We start from the raw sequence: 17,049 nt of genomic DNA on the forward strand, positions 1-17,049 counted from the left end.
AAGGCTCTATCTATAACATATTCTTTAAGCCAAAAAGAAAAAAGAAGAAGAAGAAGAAGAAGAAGAAAATACACAGGGCATCTTAATTAAAGAAGAAAAGAACCATATGGAAACATGAAAAAGAAATTATTGGTCTTTTGTGTTTACAGTTGGTGCATTTTTCTGTTTCCAAATAGTGTAAGACAAGGAAAAGAAAAAACACATGCACAACATTTTTTAACATCACCTAAACATAAAGAGAGTCATTCTCTAATTCCTAAATTGTTCAACAGAAGCATATTTCCCATTAAAGATGAGCCTGCTTAATTTAAAACTGAGACAAGAAAATGCAGTAAACATAAATATGTGCAGTATAATTACAAAATACCCCTTTAATGTGTTAAGATCTAACTGCCTTGTAATGGTAGTGTTGACGATTTGCATACTGATCATATCTCTCATCCAGAATGTTGCCATAGTACCTCAAGTACAAACCTCACACCCAAGAAAACCGTGCTCTTCACTCAGAGGCAACAACTATCTCTCATTTCCAATAGCCTGACAACCAAGAACAGTGTCTCTGAAGGCAACAGAGAGCGTGGCAGTGAGACTAGAGAGGGGACACACAGCAGGGTTTACTCCCCTGGGTCATCTGACCTGGAGGATCATGCTTGCCTGATTCTTAGGAAAACTCAGAAAGTCCCAGAGAAGCAGCAAACGCAAAAATGTCACCTTTTAACAAATGTGCAAAGTTGAACTAAAATGACCTCAAATGGTCAGTGGCTTTTCTGAGGGCCTGTTTCAGGAAAAACAAAGTCATCAGTATTAATATCTATGCAGCCTAAGTATTGATAAAGTCAACTTTAGAGATAAACACATAAAATAGAAATATAGCCATCTCTTTCTCATTAATTTCTTGAAAAAGACCTCAGTACCAGCATGCTTTGAATATTTTATTACATAGCTTGCCTAGATCCTCCCACTCACTATGTATTCCTGGGAAGGATCCTGATGGAGTAATTAGATTAAGGTTAGATTCCTGAAACTGCAACTGTATTTCTTGAGTATGTGTTCATAAATGTGACTCAGGTAATATCCTCCATGTGCAAAAATAGTCCTTTACATATACAGAAGTCTTTATGTAAGAAGAGTAGCAAATATTCCTAGCATCTCTATAGCAATTTATACTTGCATAAACAACTTTTATATCTCACTTCATTGTAACATAAAACAAATTAGACTAGGCACTATTATAATACCCAATTTACAGAAAGGGAAACTGAAGTGAAGAGACTAGGGCTGCTCAGCTAATGAGTGAAAGGGGCCAAGTTGGAGGTGGATTGGCTTCCAGGCATGAGGGACCATAGGAGTGAATACAATGATTCTAGGATGGGTACAGGTACTGTTTTTTTGTTTTGTGTCTCCTTGCCTTTTCCTTTCTCAGGATTAGTCCCATTTATAGCACATGCGCATTGCAGAATTTTCCTTAGCATCATCTTAACCTCATCCTCTCGTCATAAACTCCACTAGGCAAAAAGCTCAACTTTATTTTATACCTACGCTTCATTTTAATTTTGGCTTCAAATTTGGCCATTCTTGAAAGTGTGTGGTGTGAAGCATCTGATATAAGTCAGGTATCCCAGCAGTTAGCAGGAGCTCCCCAGCAGTTAGCAGGAGCCCCGCCCCCACGCCCCCCATTCTAGTCTGGCTACAGAAGTTGTGCCAGGTACTGGGGAGAGGCCTCTGGTCTAGGACACGCTCCTCTCTGTGGTTGCCTCATGCCACTCAGAGCTCGGGGAACGTCGGGGACCTATCTACCAGGAAATGAGGCAGACCCCGGCGACGTTTGCTCTCAGTTTCCACAAACTTCTAGAATGTTTCCATGTCTTAGTTTGGTTCGGGCCCCTTCTCTCATAGACATACAATATCCAAGCTCTCTTTAGACTTTCTTCCAATTCCTACTCTTTGGATTTTTATTTGGCTAGAAAAGTAGTAAAAGAAAGGCATGATGAGCAGAAAAGCTTTCTTCTTTCGCTCAGGTGGTCTCTAAAATATATGGTAAATTTATGAGTGGCTTTTGAAACTCAAAAGCCAGTCCCTTGCTCTTTTCTTGTGCCTCCTGAGACAGTGATCCCCTTCAAGATTTAGCTCTTCCCGAAGGGTCCAGAGGAAAAAAGGAGTACTGTGGGGAGAAATTTTTTCCTGGTAGCAATAGCTAATTTTTCTTAGCTCTCATAAATATTAGGTGTTATGCTAGCATTTTACACATGTTTTTTCATTCAATGCACAGCTCTGCAAAGTGAGAGAATCTGAGGTCCCGAGAGGGTAATTTATTTGCCTAAGGTTACACAGCTTGAAAGTGGTAGAGCTGAAAGTAGAATTCATTTGTTTATTCGTTCATTCATTCATTCAACAAATGTTTATTAGCCCCCACTATGGAGCAGACGCTCTACTAGGTGCTGGGGAGACAGCAGTGAACAGGCAGATTTCTGCCCTCATGGAGCGGACTCTAGTGGGAGGACAGAAAACATGAAGGCAGATAAATGACATAAATTCCCAATAACAGGAAGTTCTATGAAGGAAATAAAATACTTAAACCCAGCCATTTTGTCCCCAGAGCCTACGCTTGCAACTACTGTTCCTCGTTCTCTTAGGGATAATTATGAGGGGGAGGGGTAACTTTCACTCTGCCACAGTCCCTCACCCTCCCTCTGCTCATTAGAATTACTGATCTATTTGAATCGTATGTGCAGAATCAGGTAGTGGTCTGAGCTGGACACAGGAATTCCCCTAAGAGGTTATTTCATATTTATATCCTGTCAGACTAGCTTGTAGTCAGTGGATAGATCAGATCTTCTCCTCTCTTCCTGTTTTCCTTTCTTCTTCTCTCTCACTCCTGTCTTTCTTTCATTTATTCACTCATTCATCCATTTATTCAATAAAGTTTCAGAGATGCCTGCTATGTGCCAGCACTGAACTGTATGCTGGAATCAACAAGAGAAATGAGAAAAGGTCCCTGCCCTCAAGTAGTTTATAATCTGATGGTCCCAGAAGTATAAATAAACAAGGACCTGACCTTTCAAAACACTGTCACCATGTAGAGACATCTGGCTCATTGTGGACAAAGGAGGGAGTTTCAATTTCACAGCATCCAGGATCTTCGGGTCTCAGAAGCCAAGTGAACAGTTGGCTGTGAGTGTCTTTCCTTCTGAAACCCTCTCCAGCCTACATAGATATCCAAACTTTTGTTAGGAGAATCCATCCTTTCCTGGGATTCCCTGGGAAAATGCTGAATATAAAAATTTTAAATGTCAAAGTCCTTGTCTTCTGATATTACCTAGATCACAAGAAAGAACCTAAACTTGTGTAACTATAATCAGTATAACTGTATTTCCAAGTAGGAAATATAACATTATCTTGCTAATTGAATAGCAAAAATCTGATGACAGTTTCAACCAATTCTAGTGCTTTTTAAAGCTATGAGCCCAGAAGTGTTATTGGCATTTTTATTTTGTCTCTGAAGCTTATTCTTTTTGAACTCCGAGCTGATTTTCTTTGTATCTGAGATATCTGGTTGTACATCCATTAGGGAAAGTAGAGGAAGAATCCTGGCAAAGAATGGGAGTCAGTAATAGAATACATCCATGGCCTGGTTTAGCTGAAGTCTGTGTAGAGTGATAACAGCCATGGATGCTCAGATGGTGGTGGCTCTGACAACCTAGCAGGAGAGTTTGAGGCTTATTAGCAATGGCAACTGAAAAGGTTGAAGGATTTTTGAGAAAAGAATGAGATAATAAAAGGAGCCTCTGTTAGGATTCATCTGGAAATGGTTTGGGAAGACTGAAAGGGGGGACTGGAGGGGAGGAACAATTAGGAGAACGGGAGATAAGAGAAAATAGATATGTTAGTCTCTGACCCAGTTCCTGGCACAGGGCTCTTGAAACACTTGTAAATTCCTACTTGATAAAAGCACTAGGAGCGTCTCTTGTTCTCATGAGGCCGCTGTTGGTGGATACCTGGATGGCTCCTGGATGGGGGCTGGTCCCCAGAAAGACCAAACCATGATTAGAAACTTGGAATTTTCAACCTCAACCCCCATTCTCTATAGAGGGAAGAAAGGCTGGAAATGGAGTTGATAATTAATCATATCTACATGAGGAAGCTTCCATAAAATCCTAATAGTATGGGGTTCAAAGAGCTTCCAGGTGAATGAGCACACCCACATACCAGGAATATGATGCACCCCAACTCCAGGGGGACAGAAGTTCCTGTACTCAGAACTCTCCCAGACCGTCCCCCAGGTACCCCTTCACCTGGTTGTCCATCTGTGTCCTTTATAATACTCTTTAATAAACAGCTAAATGTAAGTAGGCATCTCCCTGAATTCTGTGAGCTGCTTTATAAAATTAACTGAATCCAAGGAAGGGATCATGGGAACCTCCGATTTATGGGTCATGTTTTAGAAGCACAGATGACAAACTGGATTTGCAACTTGCATCTGAATGGGGTGGGAACAATCTTACAGGACCAAGCCCTTAACCTGTGGGATGTGACACTATCTCCAGATGGATGGTATCAAAATTGAATTTAATTGAGTTAAATTATAGGACAATCAGCTGATGTCACAGAATTGCATGTTGTGGAGGAAAAAACCCTACACATCTGGTATCAGAAGCTTTGTGAGTACAGTAGCGTGTGAGACTAAAGACAAAACACATAAGGAAGGATTGGGGATTTTCCTAATTCAGGACTTCAAAGTTGAGATGTTTATTTAAAAAAAGATTGATTAGTTCCATGGTAGCCTCAAATTACCCAGAGGACATGTTTGCACTTCAGAGAGCTAAACAAATCACAGCTAATCCATTGTTAATGCAACCACCAAGAACCAAACAATGATTGCCATTTAAGCCACTGGGACCTAGATGCAAAAGTCCAGGAATGACACTCAGAGGAAGGTATGTTAGGACTTGGAAAATCATTCTGTGAAAAGGCAGATTATGGAAAGAGGAGGAATCAAAATGGTTCTGAGACTATAAATCTGTGACTCAGCAACAAGGTAAGACCTTAAGAGAAACCGAAATTTAAAGAGGAAATTTGGGGCTAAATATATTGATACAGATTTTAGAAATGTTGAGTTCCAGAGGCTAGTAGAATATCCAGGTTGGGGTGAACAGCCAACAACCGAGAAGCACCAAACAAGGGCCCAGGAGAGAGGAAAGATGGAGCTAGGCATTACTGGGATATCTTTTTAGACATGCCAATTAATGGAAGTACGGCTGAGGTCATCCAGAAAGAGGAAGGGGAAACAGAGGTCCTATCTTGTTACATTAATTTCTCTTTCACTGCAAGCTCCAAAAAAGATCATGAAGAATATTTTTTTTCTTCGAGATTTGAGATGTAATTAACATACAGCACTGTATAAATGTAAGGTGTATAGCGTGACTTGACTTACATAATGAAATGATTACAAGTTCAGTGAACATCCATCATCTCACAAAAAACAAATAAATAAAAAAGAAATTTAAAAAATTCCTTATGATGAGAACCCTTAGGATTTATTCTTACAACAAATTTCATATATAGCATGTGGCAGTAATGGTCATATTCAGTGTTAATCATATTTATCATGTTTACATTACATCCCTATTACTTATTTACCTTACTGAGAAGTTGGTACCTTTTGACAATCTTCATCCGTTTCCCTCTCCTTCTACCCCAGCATGAAGAGTACTGAGAATATTGTGCAGATTTCCTGCAGGCATCATTTCTCACCCATCTCTGTACTTCCAGGGCTGCTTTCCTTTACCCCAAACTCAACATTCCAAACACCCTCAACTGCCATTAATACCCAGAGCACACCATGCTCTTTCTCTTAGATCTCCTAAGAATGCTCTCTCCTCCTCCTTAAGCTGACCGAGCTTATTGCCTTTCAATTGTCACCTATTACTTGCACACAGAATCTTTTCTGATCTTCCTTTTGGGTTGGATCTTCAGATCACCTGGTTCTGCTACCAAAATATTTACCACACTGTCAATTTAATTAATTATTTACTGATATTTATGGGCCTGGTTCCCTGAGCTTTAGGAGGTCAGAATTTCTGTCTTATTCATTATTACATTGCCAGCATCTAGAGCAATGCCTGGTATGGAATAAGCACTTAGACACATTTGCCAAATCAATGGATGAATGGACAGATAAACAAGTGAATAAGAGGCAAGTAATAATAACTAATAATAACATGCTTTGTAGCTTCTTCATGCCTAGAATAGTGCTGGGCTTAAAGAAAACTTAGGAAAATGATTAAGTGGCAACTCCTTTCTCTAAAATAGGATGCTTTTTAAATAAAAAACAGTAAACCATACTGGCCATACTTTCCTAGGTATGGGAAAGATAGGCAACTCTTAAACAAATATTTGAAATATAATCAAGTATACCACTGCTTGCATCACTAGTATCCTTAAGAATGAATAGTCATCTGACTTTTGAGATAGGAATGAACAAACAGATTAACTGTGGTTTCTATCCTTTCTTGAAACTGGTGAATACCAGCTCTAAATTACTACCCAAGTTCACACAAAATCAACAAAATACCATCTTCTTTAGGAGAAAGTATACCTGTTACAAAGACACCACTGCCCCACGCAGAGAACACCACAGCCTGGAAATCCCACAGCTTGGAAGATTATCGGAAGCATGTCCTTTTCTGTGGAACAGAAGTTATTCAGGTCAAGCCCTCTGGGCAGGGGTCAGTAAGAGCAGTCGTTTTGCAAACAGGTCAGTAGATTCCATTTTTGTAAACATGGTCCATGATTAGAGGTGGGGGAGCTGGGTTAGGGAAATCTTGTTTACAGTTATGGAGTTTGTCACATTCTGGTTTCCAATGAAATGCTTATTATTCCAGGTTGCTGCCATTTCCAACTGAACTGTTCATTGTGAATACTGTTGTTTGTGATGAAGTGCATACGGGGATGAAGTACACTTCCTCAAAGGCAAAACTGTGTTCTTGGATTTACTATGTGTCCATAGACTTCTTCTCTTTTCACTCTGTACTTTCTCTAAGTGATTACCAAGAAAATAGTTTCAACCATGATCACTTGAGAAATTTTTATTTTCAAAGAGTCATATGCCAGGCTGTTATCTCAAGGTTTTTACTGGATGCCTTCAACAGGTCCAAAGATTCTTCAAAGTCAAGGCATCTACAAGGGGACTCATACTCCTCTAGTGCTGAAAGTTTCTAGCAAGTTTCTTCATATTGTCTTTATTCCTCATTTTCTCTCCTACCAAATAGGGCACCACATCCTACGGATTCTGCAAATACCTCCTGCATCCTGTCTCCCTCCCTCTTCTTCATCCTCATAGTTGGTGTTATCTAAGTTATCATTTCATGTCTAAATTATTACAGAAGAAATATTTATTTGAAAGTATCCCTTTAACTTTCACCTTAAATATTGTTTTTTTATGCCTTGTTCAATTTTTCTCTAACCTATTCCTCAATCTGTCACCAAGTGACACTTCTAAAACGTAGTTTGGAGCAATTCATAAAAACCATGCTCAAGAGTGTTTCAAGATGACCCATATTAGTCCCATTCTTTCACATGACATTACATGATCAATACCTTCCATGATCTGGTCTCAGCTCTGTATTTACCCATGACCTGTGTTTCTGCCCCCCCACATATTCATAGACCCAAAATATATCTTGCATTTTGATATTTCTATGCTTTAGTTTAGTCTGTGATTCAACTGTTCTACCTAGTTTTTTAATACAAATATCAAGGTTTGAGGGGTTTTTATGCTCAAAGTAGTCAGTGGACATGAGAATATCCCTCAAGCTGCTGCCTAAGAAAAAGCTAATAGGTGTAGATCATGAAAACTCCTGATCTAAGCTTGTAAAATGCTAAAGCAACAGATTAGAGAAAATTTGGCTGTTTTCCTTCAAAGTCTACAAAGCCATGTTTGAGGAGAGCAGATGTTCATCAAGAAGTGGGATTAAAGCATGCTTGGAAATGGCAACCCACTCCAGTTCTCTTGCCTGAAAAATTCCATGGATGGAGGAGTCTCGTAGGCTACAGTCCATGGGGTTGCAAAGAGTCAGACACGACTGAACGATTTCACTTTCACTATACTTACAATACTGATTCATGTCTGGAATATATAGTAGTCAATCTTTTTGCCAGTACTTTAGAGATGAATGAGTATCTACTAAGTGCTATGCATAGAGGGCTAAAGAAAAGCAAATGTGAGATACTCTTTGCCCTCAAAGAAGATTATGATCTGATACAAGAGACAGATGGATCTATAGCCTACAAAACACAGTGCATAGAGGGATGTCATACAACCAAGTTGGTTTTTATCCTTTCTTAAAACTGGCAAATACCAGCTCTAAATTACAGACAGAGGGAGAAATTACTTTGATTATGAAATATGGGAGTAGAATTCTGGAAATACTTATTTGAAGAGATGGTATTTTGAGCCAAACCTGATAAAAGGGAAGGATTTAACCAATCACAGAGAGCTGGAAAAATAGGCTAATTTGTATCTAAGAAACATAAAAGAAGGAATGCATGGAGGTCTCTGGGAGCAGGGAGCAGGGACTAGGGATAAGCCTAGTGAGGCAGGAGACCTCAAATGCCAGGCCTACAAATTTGAACTTTATTCTAAAATGTGTGTGGTTTGGAAGGTTTTTGAATTTAAGAATAACATGACCAGAGGCATATAAAATTACTTGGACTTGTGCTTTACTTTTCTCTTAATTTTCCATTACTTTCAACACATATTTTTCTTTAAGTCTTCTTCTCTCAGCATCTCTTGTTCTCTGGTCATTGCCTTCATCAGCTCCTTGGTCTTTTCCTCATCCCCATATGTGAAGTAGGGGTTACATTGTTTGAGCCACTGAAGCACTGACCCCCAGAGCAAGAGAAATTGAGAAGGGCTAAGTGAACAACATTTATTATTCCTGGCAATTTGGAAGAATAATAAATGTAAAACTGTTAGGTCACAACAATGCTGTTTTAATTCCATATTCAAATGACTCTATTAACTAATTCTTAATTCAATGCAAACCATTTTTTTCTTTTTGGTTTTAGGGGAAAATGTATTAAAGGACCTTACACCACTTGTGATTATCTTCATGTAGGTTACAGTACAGCCAAAGGGGACTTGGTGAGATCCATCCTCTACCCCCGGCCTCTGAACTTCAAACTGTACAATGATGCCTTCAAGTTCATAGTGTCCCTGGCCTTCCTTGGAATCATGGGTTTTTTCTATGCCCTTGGTGTATATATGTATCATGGAGTAAGTACTTGGGGGTAGGGCTTTTTAATAGGATAACTTTCTCAAGGAACTTAACCTAACTAAAGGGTTAGAATCAATGTCATCCAATAGAGCTTTCTAGAATGATGAAAATATTCTATATCTCTACACTGGTCAACTTGCTAGCCATTAACTATGTGTTCACTGAGCACTTGAAATGTGTTGGTGTAATAAAGGAAATAAATTTTCAATTTTTAAAAATTAAAATAGCCACATGTGATTAGTGGAAATTATATTGGAAGGTGTAACTATTAAAAGTTGTGAGGTTCACAGCTCCTTTCACCACCTGGATGGGAGTGAAAAGTTACTTCATGTGTGGCATTTGTTATATCCAAGCCCAGAGGAATACATGTTCCCTCAGAGGAAATACATGCTTCTCAAACATTATAGGATGGGGAAGATTTGGTCTTAAGATTAGAAAGCAGTAAGGATATACACATTTGAATGGCAAAAATGCAAAGGAAGAAAAACACAAAGGAATTCTGGAACTAGCGAGCAGTTATGAGATGAATCTATTAAGGTAGGATTAGATTAGATTAAAGGGGATATTGAATGCCATGCCTAGACGTTTGGACTATTTTAAAGTGTTGATGTATTTGAGTGTGTACATTGTCAAGGGAATACTCAACACACCATGCAGTCAATGAGCTGCCCTGTGTTCTCGTTAGGTTCTGAGATGAAATTGAATGTCTGGTTGTACAGTTGTGTACTGTATGGATCCCCACTTCCCTTTATAAGCTTCATGATGTCTGGTTTTGTTTGGATGTCTCTCTGAATAGTTGTGATGGCTGTGCAGGAAAGAATTGTCACAAATAACCCATGAGGTCCTTTCTGGTCCTAAGAATCTGATTCTGTTATCAACTTTGCAGTCTCTTCTATAAAACATGCTGGGATCTTAGCAGTGTGGGCTTATAGGGGAGAATAAAACATTGTGAATAGAAGGATCCACACACAGGTATGAAACTGGGCATGAGTGGACTCTAAAATGCCCAAACTGATGGCATTGGTGATGGCATAGAGAAGTGTGTGTGTTGAGTGTGGGAGAGGCAAAGGCAGTCATGAGAATTTTTAGGCAATGCCATGTTCAAACCTGAGCTCTGCATAGTCATTGCAATCTGAAATAAACCGTCAGAGAGCATTTCTAGGGGGAAGGAGGTTAGAGGAGGCCAGGGCACATGGGCACCAGTAGAATAGAGTCTGGAAAGAGTGAGGCAGAAAGTCAAAACCAGTGGGGCTGGAATTTGAGGCAGCGTGCCAGTTTCATCTGGGAAACATGAGCTTTGAGCAGGAAAACAAGCAAAAGCCCTCTCCTATGGGCCAGGAAGCCCTGGTGGTGATAGCATATGATAGTTTCTTGGGCAAGACTCAATGTCCGGTACATACCAACGCAGCATTCTCATTGCACATCCCATCGTCTTGTAGGTCTGGACCTGCGGACCTTTTGGTTGCTTCTCTCTGCACTGGCTCAGCATTAGGCAGGGCTGAGTCTCCTGGGTTAAAGCTCCTCTGTAGCTGGGGTTGGAAAAATCCGGAAATGATGGATTTCATGATAAACTAGAATTGGCCCGAAGATGTGCCAAGTAGCCATTGTTACTAAACTTGAATCTATGTTTCCAATACTGAAAAGAGAACTTTATGGCTAAAATCAAGGTCATTTCATAAAAACCTAGGCAAGGTTGTAGAGGGAAAGCCATTCGTTAACAGAGCATGGGAAAATTATGCAGCCTATGATTTGACCTCAGCCCTGCCTTTATTAGTCCTGTGATCCTCAGTAGATTGCCTGGAATCCTGATTCTGTGAGACTTGGCTTGGTAATATGACATATCAATCACACATTTGTGCCCTCCCTCTAGATGAACAGACTAGGGATTATATCCTCACCATTTAACCAGCATGTGGCCTTGGGAAAGTTGTTTACTTTTTTAGGTCTTAGTTTCCTCTTCTGTTAAATGGAAGAAATAACAGTATTTACATTGCAAGGTGGTTGTCAGGAGTAAATAAACAGTGTGTGTACACAGTGCTTATTCCAGGGTGTGTATCCATTGAGAACAGCTAGTTTTATTATTGGCTTACCCAGAGCAGTGAATATATGCTGAGATCTTGGCAGAATCCTGGTCCTAGTTTTCATCAGGCTTCCAGGCACTCCACGCATGTGTTGAGCACCTTCTGTGTGTCAGAAGGTGCTAGGCTCTGCATCTGGTGACGAGTAAGATGAATTCCAAGGTGACTTCAAAGATGAACGAGGCACAGCTGCTGTGCCAGAGGAGTTTGTAGAACTGTTGAGAAAGCAACAGTCAGGCCATGTGTGAACTATTACAACTCAAGTCTAGTTCCAGTGACCAGGGGTCCAGGGGGTGTGCAAATGCCTGATGGGCAAAGAAGGGGTGGCCCTCTAGGTGGACAGAAGGCTGAGTGGAGAGAATCAGGGTCAGGAAGGGCAGTAGGGTGTGGGGTGGGGGTCCAAGGTGTCATTTCCTCTGCAGTAGGTGACAATTTGTTGATTTCTCAGACTCGGCCTGGAGAATACTTAGTCCAACCAAGAGAGCTGGCTCATGATGACTATTCTGAGCTTCCAGAACTCCATTGGTGTGACAGGAGATGGAGCCAGGAAGGGTGTGTGCTTTCTGCCAGGCTAACCTGTGTGTCCCTCCCTCCCCAGGCCTCTCTACAAGACACCATGGCCATGGCCCTGCTCCTCCTCACCGTGGCGGTCCCTCCTGTGCTGCCAGCTGCCCTGACCACAGGCATCGTGTACGCACAGAGGAGGCTGAAGAAAAGGAGAATCTTCTGCATCTCCCCACAGCGGATCAATATGTGTGGGCAAATCAACCTTGTGTGCTTTGACAAAGTATGAGCTCAACTCCCCCGGTTGGAGGTTAATGATTTTGGGATGTAGCTGAGCCGGGAAGGGCCTCAGAGACTATCTAGCCCTGCACTCTCCTGGGACAGATGGGAACATGGAGGCCGCGAAGGTCACACATGGAGCTGGTGTGAGAGCATGTTCTAGAAGCCCCCTCTCTCGAGTCCTGAGGAAGTGGTTTAGCCATCACATCAAGCATTTCTTTCCTGTAAAATTTAATATTTCCATGCCTGTTTCGGGTTTCAAAACAATCTCTTACTGTATCACTTTTATGAATGACTGGCTTTTTACAGGCAAAAAGTAATATGAGGAACATTTCTGTTCCCTTGGTGCTTTGTCCAGAGCTTAAGGGAGTATATTCACTTCTCCTCCGCTGCTTCTTTTCAGGAACTGGAAAGCAGGGGCTGTGACCTGTGTTTACACACTCTGGTCCCTCTTTTCCCCTTTGTTTCCCAGAATGTCGAGCCTCAGGACTGGGGCAGATTGTCTGTGCTTAGGGCCTGGAAAGGTGGCAGAAGGGAAGTATGTTCAGAGGAGGGGACAGCTGTTCTGGGACAGGTCCCAGGACCCCTCTCTGTGGCTCCTGTGGGGAACCAGGCAGGGCTGCAGTATCAATCACCTCACCCGGGTACCCAGTTTACCAGCTCTAAGGCAGGGGTCTGGTCTGTTCCCTACATGCCTTCACTTTGTCTTCATGAGAATAAATGATGAAGGCTTTGCTGCTTTTTAGATAACTGATGTTGGCAGAGAGCCCCATTAATGAGATGTTCCAGGCTCTTGAGAAGCTCACAAGCTAGTTGAGGAAGAAGGTAACAGGGAAACATAGATGATGAAAAGACAGTGAAACGCATGCTAAATAAGTATGAGCCAAGCACTGGGGTGTGGTTACCTGCCTCAGGTGGGAGTCACCTCTAAGCTGTGGCTTTGGCTGTCAGGCAGAATGGGCCCCAGGCTCAGCTGTGAGCAGCCCAGCAGCACGCAGATAGCAGGGCTGCCACAGGTGGGGAGCCAGACTCTGGGTGGTGAGAAAGTGGCTTTGTGGTCAGGATGCAGCTGGAACCGATGAGCCCAGCTGCTCAGGGCTTTATGTGCTCGGAGAAGATGGCTCCTTGTCCTAGACAAAGAGGAACAGAGAGCAAAGGCCAAGCTGGAGAGACACCATGATCAGACCTGACAAGTCCTGGTCCCCAGGTAGAAGTGGCATAGCTCTTACATAGTTCTTTTCTAGTTTCCTTTGACAAAGAAACCTGTAAGGTTAACTTAACAGTAGCTACCTTTTAGATTCAGGGCCAGAGAACAACTCTTGACAGCAATTCCTATTACTGACCCAGCAGCCTCACCAGTGTGTAGAATATAGGAGGGAGATTTACAAAATGTGCTCATTACATATCTGTTTCTAAAACTAATTTTTCCAGAGGTGTTCCCTTTTCTTCCTGTAGAAAGCGTTTCCCTCCACATCCTTGTGCTCCTTTGCTAGACTGTCTTAAGGATGCTTGACAGCAGACTTGGCCAGACTCCATATGTCGTGATGGCATCTTATTATGCAAAGACTCATGATTGGGAATTAGTGAAATGGGACATCTAATCATGAATTTGACACTAAGTTTCTGTGTGACTTTTTAAGATAGTTGAAGTACAATTCTCTGTTTCTTTCATGTTATAAAACTCTACCACCATGATGTTAGAATAAAGCCCTCCACAATTAATTGAATTTCCATCTGGTGTTATTTCAATTTAGAAGATATTCACCACTGGGCTTCTGAGTATATTTATTCCCATATATTTCCAGTTTTACACTGGCTTCTTACAAGTTCTTTAAAACAAGTTCTCTCTCTCTTTTCTATTCAATTCAGTCTAAGCCTGGACTAGTATTCATACTAAGAGGTTTTATTTTTCTATCTTATTCACTTTAGAACAGCAACTGTAATTTAGTGCTTTTTCCATTTATGGCTAGTTTTATTGTATAAGGGTTATTTTCATGTAGAGAAATAACTTTGTCCCTTATCTATTTTTGCTACGGTATCATCTCTGTTTTCATGTTCGAGATATTGATGAAAACATATCTAATCATCAGGAAAACATTTCAGTTTGAATTAAGTTGCTAACTCTTGCTGAAATGGAGCAACTCAAGAACCTTTGGAATCTAATCACATGGATTGGAGTCCTTATAAAATATAGGAGGTACATGAAAAAAGTAGTGTTTTGCTTTTTTCTTTTGCTGTTGTTGTTCTTGAAGGAATAACCTACACGAAGCGTGTTAGCTCTCCTTGAAGTCCAAATTAGTTAATAAAACAAACTTTCCTTGTTTCTTTAATCCAGAAGCTCAGTACAGACGTTATCTCTCCACATGCTTTTCACAATTCACTTAACATTTGTCTTCTGGTGGAAGTCTCCAAACAGGCTGGATTCTGTTTCTTTCTCTCCAATCTATGTGCCAATGGACCCTTGGGTCCATTTCACCTTTATATGCTCATTTCACCTTTATACTGAGACTGTCTGCACCCTAGTTGTAAGAAGAGAAAGCACTGCAGACACTTCACTGTAAAGCATGGTGCTAATGCAAATGTGCTATGATGATAACAGATATCATTTGATGGAAAACTGAAAACTTCAGTGTCTTATTTGGTGATAATTTTCAAGGAAAAAGCGTCAGAAACAAAGGTGTCAGTGTTGAAAAGGACATTCCCTATCACTTCACAATGCATTACTGATAGTTAGAGCTGAGCCAGTGGTAGCCACCTCCTTATTCTGACTGGGTGTAGACCAGGCCAAATGCCATTGGCCTATTGCATAAGGACACTAGGGTTTGTAATTAATAATCGACTGTGAAGCACTGGGCAATTTAAAAGTGCTGTGATAGCACTCAGCCCCATTTTGCTTTCTCTGCTACATTATCTGACAAATACTTTCCCCTGATGCAGCAAATCAACCCTCCCCACCATTTTCCTCTTGATCTAACAGTCAAACCCATTCCTGGGCATTAATTAATGTTTATTATGAGCACTTCACTTCTCTCTGTAGTCTCAAAGCCCTTTATCAACATTTCACTATCAATCTGGACAGTCACCATGTCACCCATATTTTTAGGAAATAGCTGTGAACCATATAGCAGACTAGGAACTAAACAGTCTTGCAGAGAAAGAAAAAATTCTGACCTCTGCTTTGGAAAGACAACAGGTGCCAACTGAGAAGGCAGACCTGAGCTGGTTCTTGTTGGGTTTCTATCCCCTGAACCTTTCTCATTCAGCAACAGCAGTGGTCACGGCAGTAAACAAACAAAAGGAAGCACTTGCATTTGGTAATAATTAGTGACTAGACTCAACTTAATTTTCAACATGGTCTTTTGGGAATCATTTGTCACCGGCTGAGTCCTTCCTTCAGGTGCTCTTCTCTGATTTAAAATTTGATGTTTGCCAGTAAGGGCTTGGCCAATATTTTATAATAAGTATAAATGGAGTATAACCTTTAAAAATTGTGAGTACACCTATAACTTGTAGAATATTTTACATCAACTATATGTTAATAAAATATAAAACACAAATTAAATTTTAAAAAGAATCATTGAACAAATGGAAAATAAAAATTTAAAAAGTCTGTTCTTAGAAGGAAAAAAAAAGAGAACTAATGGATAGCTGAGTATCACACTTACTACAAATATAAACAATAGTGAAAAAAATTTTAATAAACATCTAATGTAAAAAGAAAGGGCTTGGGAAAGCTAAACATACTTTGGTTTCTTAGGAGCTTGGGTTTTATAGTTAAAAGCTCTAAATCTTCTGGTAAAACCCATTCTGATTTTTTTTGCAGACCGGTACTCTCACAGAAGATGGACTGGACCTCTGGGGGACTGTCCCTACTGTTGACAACTGGTAGGCACGTAATGAAGACAGAGTGTGTGGTTGGTGGGGCTGCCTTGTGACGCTCCAGTCCATCCTTCCAGTGTCGAGGGATGAATCTCACATAAAATATACATAATAGGCTGGTACTGGCTCCCCATTAATCTAACTTGTTAAATAAAATGAGTTCTAAATTCGGAATCAGAGGGGGAAAGTAGATCTTCAAACTCCACATGAAAAATGGAATAGAATAAGGTGGACGATTAGGGAGTTGAGTGAATAAAGCAAAGAGTGAAATTAGGACTGTGCTTAATTTAAAACTGCATAGGCTTCCTGGGTGGCTTGTGAAGTGGGAAATCCAGAAAGGAAGACCCCCATCTCCCCCTTCATGGAGTTCACACTCTAGTGAGATGAAAGGTGCAAATGGACCCACCTGCAATGTACCACATGGGCTGGGAAAAGAATTAAGGCACAGATATCACAGTAGAGAAGAAGACATAATAATGATTGCTTGATAAAAGACAGTCCTGATTTTTATAACAACACAGTGGATAAAAGGTAGAAATTCATTTTGAAAATGAATAGATCAAGGAATACCACCTGGAGGAGATAACAAACAAGATGGGTTTTGAAGGGATTATGGCTACAAATTTTACAGACAAGGTTTAAAAGCTGGCACTAGGGAGCGAAGCCAAAGCCAAAGCTCCAATATTTTGGCCACTTGACGTGAAGAGCCGACTCACTGGAAAAGACCTTGATGCTGGGAAAGATTGAAGGCAGGAGGAGAAGGGGGTGACAGAGGATGAGATGGTTGGATAACATCACTGACTCAATGGACATGAGTTTGAGCAAACTCTGGGAGATATTGAAGGACAGGGAAACCTGGTGTGCCGCAGTTCATGGGGTCGCGAAGAATCAAATATGACTTAGCGACTCAACAACAACAACAGGGAGTGGAGAGGGCAATCACATAAACACTACCCCCCAAACAGAGCTAGAGACAAGAGGGAGTGCCCATCCTCAGAGAATGCCCCCTGCACTCCCTTCCCTGCAGGGTTGGG

General features: G+C 40.9%; 1 protein-coding gene across 5 annotated transcripts in view; it reads left to right on the forward strand.

The window, feature by feature from the left end:
- The window catches only part of ATP13A5 (ATPase 13A5), a 116,261-nt gene that overhangs the window by 50,256 nt on the left and 48,956 nt on the right, over window positions 1–17,049 (forward strand). For all 5 annotated transcript variants that reach the window (XR_003510483.1, XM_027538253.1, XM_027538249.1 and 2 more), the window contains exons 10-13: window positions 6,584–6,754; window positions 9,117–9,274; window positions 11,952–12,140; window positions 15,960–16,021. Coding sequence is in view for 4 of the 5 variants with exons in the window: in XM_027538253.1 (XP_027394054.1) it covers window positions 6,584–6,754; window positions 9,117–9,274; window positions 11,952–12,140; window positions 15,960–16,021 (580 nt within the window). In the remaining variant the exon portion in view is untranslated. The remainder of the gene's footprint in view (window positions 1–6,583; window positions 6,755–9,116; window positions 9,275–11,951; window positions 12,141–15,959; window positions 16,022–17,049) is intronic.

Source organism: Bos indicus x Bos taurus, chromosome 1 (genome assembly GCF_003369695.1).
Source record: "Bos indicus x Bos taurus breed Angus x Brahman F1 hybrid chromosome 1, Bos_hybrid_MaternalHap_v2.0, whole genome shotgun sequence".
Lineage (NCBI taxonomy): Eukaryota > Metazoa > Chordata > Mammalia > Artiodactyla > Bovidae > Bos > Bos indicus x Bos taurus.